The sequence below is a fragment of the Ananas comosus genome, linkage group 6 (assembly GCF_001540865.1).
Source record: "Ananas comosus cultivar F153 linkage group 6, ASM154086v1, whole genome shotgun sequence".
NCBI lineage: Eukaryota > Viridiplantae > Streptophyta > Magnoliopsida > Poales > Bromeliaceae > Ananas > Ananas comosus.
In genome coordinates, this window is record NC_033626.1 from 10,394,742 (window position 1) to 10,404,092 (window position 9,351).

The window sequence follows — 9,351 nt, forward strand, 5'->3', positions numbered from 1 at the left end:
CCGATCGTCGATTTAGAAACCCCTTTCATCGAAAAAAAAAAAGCCTATATCTTCATATTTGTGAGTCAAAGTGCCCAAGCGTATATACCATTTCGAAGGTGCGGATATGGATGAACCGCAAGATAATTTTGTGGTTGATTTAGACAAAGGCGGTGGATTAATGTGCTTAATTGCATTGAAGTCGAAGTGGAGTGATGTTTCTATAATAGGGAACAAACAGCAGCAAATATGTGTTAGTATTTTGATTTAAAACAAGTGATTTAAAACTTCTTTATATGCTCATATGTTTTAAAACTTCAATTTGGCCTTTGGACTTTGTGGGCAGCCCACTGTCAATGGGCCTTGCCTGGGAGCCCAAGCTTTGGTCTCTTTTCATGTGGTGTTTAGTCCCACATTGGAAAGAGACCCTCACTTGCTCTGGTTTATATTCTATTTTATTCTCATTGTTATTATTTGGGAAGTGATGAGAGTGGAGCTCTCGTCTAAATACACGGCACGAGCACGAGCCGGGCCGGGCGGCGGCGTGCGTGAACCCGGTTCATTTTATTTTTGTTACACTTTTCTTTTATTTTATTTTTTGGCCTTACCTGGATTTGGTCCAGTCGAAGGGTCGCACCTCGGGACTCAACCAGCCCCAACGGTCTACCTCGGGAAGGTGGTCTTCCCGTTGGAACCCTTCTCTCCTATTTACTAGGGTGAGTGGCGGGGTTAGGACAGTAGTGACATACAGAAACCCTAGCCAGAGCTTCTTCCCTTTTCTCTCTTCTCCTTCTTCTTCACTGTTTTGCTGGATCTCTGAAAAGCTGTGACGGTTCGTTCTTGCGCCACCCTGAAGCCGTGCCGACGGGGTGGACGAAGGTCGTTGTATCGCTAGGAGTGATTGCCGGCGCCTCGTACGTGGAGGGGCAATCTTGCTTCTAGGACAGTGCAATCGCACGCCTCGACTCACAGGCTCCATCTAATCCTTTATTCTCTATAGTATTTATTTATTTCAACGTTTCTAAAAACAGTGGCTAAGTTGTTTTCAAACAAAATTGTTTATACAAATTTTTGACTAAAGATTTCGAAAGAGAACTAATTTTTTCCAACAATATGTTGATCGAATATGATTTGGAGAAGAACGAGTTGGGTTAATTTGCTCATGCTCAATGTGATCAGCTGTGACTTAGTTTGGTTCTAAATGAGCATTAGCTTTAATTTGATACTAATATATGTAGAGGTGATTTATGTTGTATTAGTGAAGGGAAAAGATTATAACTTTTAAGTGATCCCGTACATTTGGGATTATCTTTTAGAGTGGAGTAATGCTTCATGCACGGTCCTAAAAAAGTTTGTTATTGTCAATGTGTTATGTGTAGAAATAAATAAAATAAATTTCTTTCATAATTTGTCACTATACTTGCACACTTTACTTGGAATTCTAAACAGAAATTAAAATGGTATATATTCTGAACGTATTACTTGGGACTATAGTTTGATGAAATAACCTATACCTATAGTCTGAACCAAATGCTCGACTTTGTTCGGATTAAAAAGAAAAAAGAATAAAATTACATTTGACTTTTTTTTTCCTTTCTTCAAAAAAAAGAGAGAAAAGAAAGAAATTACAAAAAAAAAATCCTCTTGTTTCAAAAAAAAAAAAAAAAAAAGGAAAGGAAAAAAGAATTACCAAAAAAAAGGAAAGAAAAAGCGTTACCAAGAAAAAAAAAGAATAAAAATAAAAAAAAAAGAAGAAAGGAAAGAAGAGAGAAAAGGAAAAAACAAAAATAAAAGAAGGAAAGAAAAAAAAGTCTTTGTTATTTCAAAATAAATAAAAAAAAGAAGAAATCTAAAAGTAGTATTAAATACTTAAATTTCTTGTAAGATGTAAGGAATAATAAAATTTCCTTTTTAGAGATTTATTTTGAATTTTTTAAAAATTAATAATGATTTTGGATCCCTATAAATTGGATTCAAAATTAAGTAGCAAAAAAAATTTTGATTTTTGCAAAGAATAAAAGAGAGCTTGAGAGAAACAGTTAAAAAAAAAAAAAAAAAAAAAGAAGGACAAAAAGAAAAGAAAGGTTAAAAAAAAAAAAAATTTCTCTCTGCCCTCCTCTGTAGGCTGGCAGCAACAAAAAGGAGGGGTGTGCTGTGAGCACACCCCCCGTACACACAAGAAGAAAAAAAAAACAAGAGAAAGGCTTAGCTCTTTCATTTTTGTGGGGGCGCGACAACGACAACTTCGACGACGGCACGACAACGACGATTTCAACAAAACGCAAAGAGACCATAGGGCCTCTTTTCTTTTCTTTTTTTTTCTATGATGGTGATGGATTTATTTATACGTGTAAACGGTGTAGTCGCGATTTTTATATCGGTTTGACCAACACAACCGTTTTCGTCATAGATTGATCCGATCAAATTCGGCATTGAATTGTTACTACATCATGCGCGCAAATTTATTAAGCCTGTCTCCTCAACAGACGTAAGCAATCGAGCTTTGGAACTTCTACTGACCAAAATGCAGCATTACTGTTATTGTTTTTTTTTTGGAAAAATGATTAAGTACTAAAGGAAAATTAATAAAGATAAATGCAGGATTTTTGACGACCTATTCCAATTAGTGAATTTCACATCAATCAGTTACTGGAAGAATCAATGTAATTGTTTTATTATCTGAGGTGGTGACATATCAACTTATTACATAATTAAATACTCGACAGAGCTATATTTCTTGATTCGTATGAAATACAGGACCTCCAATTGAAACAATCTCACTCATTAATTAAGATCACAGGTGATCGCACCGGGCAGGAGCAAAAGATAACTTCTGATTGTCCAGATCGTAGACTACGTGCATATTCTGCTGCTGAAAATTACCAATTATAGAGCTTTCGCTGCCGGAATCTAACATCGCCAAACACATTAAACCGACGCTAGAATCCTGGAACATGTAGTTGTCGCGCGGCAGGTCCATATCTGCGCCTTCGAAGTGGAATATCAGCTTGGGCACGTCCACCTTTGCTGACGGAGACGACGGCAGCGAGAAGCAAAGGTCGAAGCCCTCCGCGGTGCCGTTAGCCACAGGCAGCTTCACCTGCGACAAGAAGGCGCTCCTCACGTGCTTGTAAGCAACCGTGGTTAGCTGCGTGATGGACGTGCCGGAGTCTATGATCACTCCGGCCGTCCCGTTTTGCTGCAGCGCGAATGCCGACTTCGGTATCGGGAGACGGGTCGTGCCTACCGTTATACCGTCGAGAGAGAGGTAATAGAAGGTTGGCTGTGAAGGATTCAGAACGAACGGAGTCGACCGGACGGTAGTAGCATTGCCGTTTAAACCGGCAGCCGACCCTAACATGAGTGCGCTGCTCTTCGAGTCGTCGTCGTAGGAAATGAAGCAGTAAGAGAACTTTCCGACTCCTAACTGAGAGATGAGAGACAAGGGCCCGCGACCGAAGCCGGCAATCCCGGATTCGTTGTTGAAGATGCCCCCGTTGAGAAACCCGCAGCCGAACCCGAGGTTCGGGACTGTGACGTTGTTAGCGGACCTGAAGGTGAAGGCCTCGCTGGCGAGAGTGCCGACGGTGGTTGATTGGTCGCCGTAACTGTAGAGATAGAGGCATTGTGCGTGGCAGGCGGATAGAGGAAGAGCCTGGCAGAGCTTGCTGGAGCAGGCGAGCGGTGAGTAGGTGGATGATTGCGAAGGATCGTACAAAGGAAAGCGCTGGTTGAAGCACGAGAGGCAGGGCTGACACTGCGTCCAGACGAGATCGCTGCCAGTGTCAAGGATGAGCAGAAGAGGCTGTGCTGGCGAGCCGATGGAAACTCCAAGTATGTACTCACCGACATTCGGCAAGACAGGCACGTCAGTCGTGGATATCGAATTGGTGGAACCCCCCGCGGCCTTGGGCACGAGCATCGCGCCCCGGGCCCTGCTTCGGAGCGCCATGCGCTGCAGGAGCTCGAAGTTGGTGAAGCTCCGGCCCGCATCGACGTGGGTCAGGTCCACGCGCAGACCGTTGAAGGCAGAAATGGCCGGAGGGACTAGCGAGACAAGGAGGAGCACCAGAACTGGCAGCATATTTTCAGAGGACTTAACAGCATACATGTTGTGGTCTGAGATGCAGAGACTTATGTTTTGCGTTGCTAACACTTGTTTGGAGGAATGTTTATATAGGTGGGGATTTAAGCAAGAATGAGTTTCCGTGATGGCGAATATTGTTGAATTATTTAGTCTTAAATTTTTCTTGGTCTAATACGGGGACTTGCCTAACGCGCTATTGTATATATTTCCAATTAAATTTAGGGTCTTAATCGCCTTAGTGAAGAGGTTTAGCTCGAACACGTTATACGTATCTTGACGCGGCAAAATTATGCGTGCCTATTATTGTGTAGCAAAATTATATAACGAAAGATATTACACAAAAGGCGTCCATTTACACAGTTATACAATAACAAATTTTAAAAAAATATTATTTCAATATAAAATTACTATATATGATTAGAATTTTTTAATACCATATATGGTATGATAAGATGAGATGTATATTTTTTAAATACTAGATATTTATACCTATAATTAGGCCTATAATTTACATTTCTCTAAATATAATGATAAATAAAGGCGTCCTAGAAGCAAAGGTTGACCCGGGTAACGAGTTCTATGAACGAGCTCAATGGAAACGTGGAAACGAAGGCGGCGGTCGCTTTCCTTGTGTTCTTGTGCAACGACTTAATCATTCCAGTTTCCATACTAAACAACTCTCTTGTGATTTATTTAGTCCACACTAGTTAATGTTTTTGAAGCAAAATTTGAATCATAGTTAATTCATATTTCCAGCTAAATTTATTTCTAAATAAAATAAACGAATCGTGTAGCGTACTATCAATCTCTCAAAAATAAAAAAGAAAAAGAAAAAAAAAATTTTATAGATCATCGGTTAATTAATTTTAAATTGGTCCAACGGCGCGTGTTAGTCGCAGCTAGCATATACAGTTGTTTGTGCAACATGCTAGTTGCACCTAATACATGAGTTGGAGTTATATCTTGTATTAGTCGCAGTACGACTGTATTGGGTTCATGTCACGTATTAGTAGCACTTAGTACGTGTAGGAAGAGTGTTAGTATAGAATATTTGATTTTTTATGTTGTTACAACAAAATCCAAAAAAAATCTATTTTACCGGGCGTGAAAATATATGCAAAGAATAGAGAAAAAGAGAACAAATAAAATATACAAATATTTACGTTGTTTGATCATGAACCCACTTTTATGGGCGAAACAAAGAGAGAATTTTTTATTTTAATCAGAGTATAGAAAATGACTCTCTCATAAAAAAATTTAGCTTCCAAAATACACCTATATATACTCCCTTTTATCTGCCACATCAAATTAATAAAATAAAAAGTATATTTATATTAATGATTAAAACCCAATAAAATTGATAATAATATCAATAAAATTAGGTATAAACTTAACCTAACTTAATAAGTTGACAGAGAAAGAATATAGTTAATTAGAAAATCTTACAGTTTTAAAATTCGAAATGTATCTAACATATATAATGTGGAGAGTATTTTCACCAATTACTTTTGAGTTTTGGGAATGTTTTTAGCCTTTTAATAGTAAACAATTGTTGAAACTCACAATCTCATTTCTACTTTCTACCGTGATAGATGATTCAAATTTTTCTCTTTACAAAATGCTCTATTAAAGACAGTTACTACTGAAAGTGAAAATAGAAGCAACATTAATATGCCTTAAGAGTAACTTTGTTGTAGAAAAGTATTAGTGAGAAACTGAGAATCTATAGAATATATTATTTGACGGTTTGATCACAACAAGAAAATACATCAAGAAAATACATTGTGAAAGAGTCACGTTGCCAATTAAGTCATAAACCAATAAAAATTTGCCATATAACCAATAAAAATTTTGGATGCATTCATTACTCTGTAAACCGATTTTAAAATGTGCATCAAAGATAAATTTTTATAATACAATAAATTATTTAGATATTTTATATTATATATATTATATTATCATTTTTTATTTTACAATATTTAATACTCAAATAGGAACTCAAGTTAAATGATTCGCCAAGCAATAAACATTCAAACATGTTTAATAAATACATTGAGCAACTAATCAGTTACTTTTTGCTCAAACTATTTCAAAAAGCTAATGAAAGTTATTATCTCCATTATAAATTGTAAGCCAAAATAATCAATTTTTTGAACTGCTTAATGGGGCGAGATAAAAAGATCTTCTTAATGAACTACCAATTCAATCTCCAGGTTCAAGAGAAACCATCTTATCACTTTTGACCATGATTAACACCTTCCAGTTTGAACAAATCAATGTTGGTGAGAAAAAACCAACTTCTTAATGAACTGGTCAAGTAATCCTCGCTCGCTCAGCAAATATGAAATTTATAGCCGTTGTAAGATAAGATAGGAATTAGTCTTTTTACGCCAACACCACTTAGATTAATTGATTAGTATCCTTCACACCGAGTAAGGTGGTCTAGATTTGAAGATCTGTAGTGCAAAATGTCTATAATTTAGATGATTCTGACGTATTTAACTCTGAATTAAAATATATAAATTTATGGAGCCTATTTCAAATACCTACAGAAAAAAAAAAGTGTGTTTACTTTCGTGGCATTTCCGGCAATAAAATATTCAGATCAATTATTAGCACTTTTATACTGATATAGGCTATTTGAACTTTTAGGGTCTGAATTTTATGATTTTTCTACATATTTTGCCTACTATTCTAGTGATCTCAATATTGACTAATTTTTATGCAAATAGAGGGTGAATTCGAGGCTGCTTGATCACTTAACAAATAATGTTGAAAAATTATAAAATTTAAATTTTATGAAGTTTATATAGTCTAGATTATGTTTTATCAAACCGCTTGACCACTAGGCAAACAATATTTAAAATTTTTGAAGTTCACGTTTTATCAAGTTCATATAGTCTAGGCCATATTTTATCCTGCCGATTGCCGATTTAGAAGCCCCTTTACCGAAAATAATGTGGAAGCAAATGCTTTCGTTTACTTTCAGAAGTATTTTAGCTTTACTCAACACAATATTCACCAATATATAAGAGGGAATAACTCGCATTAGCGTGAAGAGCACTCCAACATAGCAAAATAACCCAAAGTAAAAAACACTTTTTTTATCGCAGCTATAGTTGCCGCTACCCTTCATCATGTTGGTGTTAGGATTTGGTTAGATTTGTAGTTGAATCCTAATTGGATTAGGATTAATATTTAAATCTATTAGAGATAAATTAGGATTTATTTAAATATTAATTAGAGCAGAAATCTAATTGTATTAAAATTTGGGTAGCTTTTAATATAAGCTATAAATATAGCATATGTGCTATTATGGTGATGGTGGTAGTGGTACGTAGTCACACCCATATGGTATGGCCAAGGTGGTCATGATTTTGAATGCATCTAATGCATGAATGCAAAAGGACGTGAGCGGCTTTCGTAGCCATAGGTCATTGGTATACCTTATGCGCAGGTGCACAGGATGAGAGAGATATCTTCTGAGACTATAGAAGATGAGAGAAGGATAGGAGAGATTCAAAAAAGAGGGCTCGGAGTTGTAACTACTCAGTTATAGAAGAGGAATCAGGTGTAATATTCTTTTATTTAACGAATCTTATTTTACGGGCATATTTTCTATAATTGGTTGTTCTTTCTCTCTTTTATGATTGTGCCAGCTTCTGTTGAGGAGACGGATTTATGATAAAATCTGATTTGAAGCTTCTGTCGCGGAATCCCAACAATCGGTACCGGATCAACAACAGTTGATATCGGAGCGGGTTGCGAATTCTCAAAATTCGGTACCGAGGCGAGTACGGAATTTCCAACAATTGGTATCAGAGATAAAGATTACCGATCTTTGGGAGAGATCGACGTCAAAATATTGGATTATCGATCTTTGTAGAAGATCAACGTCATTGCACGATGTTACCGATCGCTTGAAGTGATTGATGTTAAAATACAATTTGATCTCGTTTAGGCGCGTTGGACTCGAAGAGTTGCGATTTTTCGGCTTCACATGGAGCTATAAGAGTCTGAAAGCGAGATCGGATCGTGTGCAAGGTGAACAAGCGTTGGAACTTATATGTTCTGAACGGGAACACAGTCAGAACAGGAGTGAAGACAGTTTAGATTCCAAAATTTTGTGGAGGTGCATTCGCTCGAGGTGGAGCGGCAGATGAGACGACATCAAGTGGAGGAGACAAACTCAAGATGGAACTTATATAGTGAGCTCGACACAGCGATTAAAGACTACAAATCCAATTAAGGTGGAGATGTTAGGATTTGCTTAGATTTGTAGTTGAATCCTAATTGAATTAAAATTAATATTTGAATCTATTAGAGATAAATTAGGATTTAAATATTAATTAGAATAGAAATCTAATTAGATTAGGATTTGGATAGTTTTTTATGTAAGCTATAAATATAGCATATGTGCTATTATTGTGGTGGTGGTGGAATGGTACGGATTAACCACACCCATATGGTATGGCTAAGATAGTCATGATTTTAGATGCACCTAATGTATGGGTGCAAGAGGACATGAGCAGCTTTCATAGCCGTGGGTCATTGGTATGCCTTGTGCAGATAACTTGAGTTGTAACTGCTCTGTTACAAAAGACGAGTCAGGTATAATCTTCTCTTATTTAATAGATCTTATTTTTTTTACCAGCATTTTTTTTTTTGGTGGTTGTAATCTTTCTTTTATGATTGTATAAGATTTTGCTAAGAAGATGGATTTCTGGTAAAAATTCGATTCGACGCTTCCGTTGTGCAATCCCAACAATCGGTATCAAATCAACAACCGTCGGTATTGGAGTGGATTGCAGATTCTCAAGATCCGATATCAGGGCGAGTACCGGATTCCCAACGGTTCGTGATGGAAGGAGAAAGAGTAACCTCTTCTTCATTTTTAAAAAAGAAGTCGAAGAAGAAGAAGACGGTGACGAGAGATGAGGATGAAATGATGGGAAGAAGGTGTGCATAGTTACGGGATCGCAAAAGTGTCGGGGCGAATGACCTGGGTAGAGAGGAAGGGGTGAAAGTGACGGCTTTGCAAGCAAAAAAACAAAAATAAAAAAAAATAATAAAAAAAAAGGAAAAAGTGTCGGAAGCCGGACGTGAGCGCGTTTGAAGGCGGCCAGGCGCGTTTGAAGGCACGTTTGAAACACGGATGAAATGATTTTTAGTTTACCATAGCAGTATCTTAATATCATAATTCAATTCGATATGTATTGTAAAAATATAGAGATCTACGTGCACGGAGTGTGTCTAGTATTTGGAAGATATAAGCCTCCGAACTG

General features: G+C 37.1%; 1 protein-coding gene across 1 annotated transcript; it reads right to left on the minus strand.

The window, feature by feature from the left end:
• On the minus strand, positions 2,626-4,158 carry LOC109711279 (aspartic proteinase nepenthesin-1-like). Its single transcript, XM_020234237.1, has one exon. The coding sequence runs from the start codon at positions 4,088-4,090 to the stop codon at positions 2,774-2,776; it is 1,317 nt and encodes a 438-aa protein (XP_020089826.1). The 5' UTR covers positions 4,091-4,158; the 3' UTR covers positions 2,626-2,773.

Coding starts and splice junctions, on each gene's coding strand:
- LOC109711279 (XM_020234237.1), bottom strand. CDS start 4,090: ATGTATGCTGTTAAGTCCTCTGAAAATATGCTGCCAGTTCTGGTGCTC.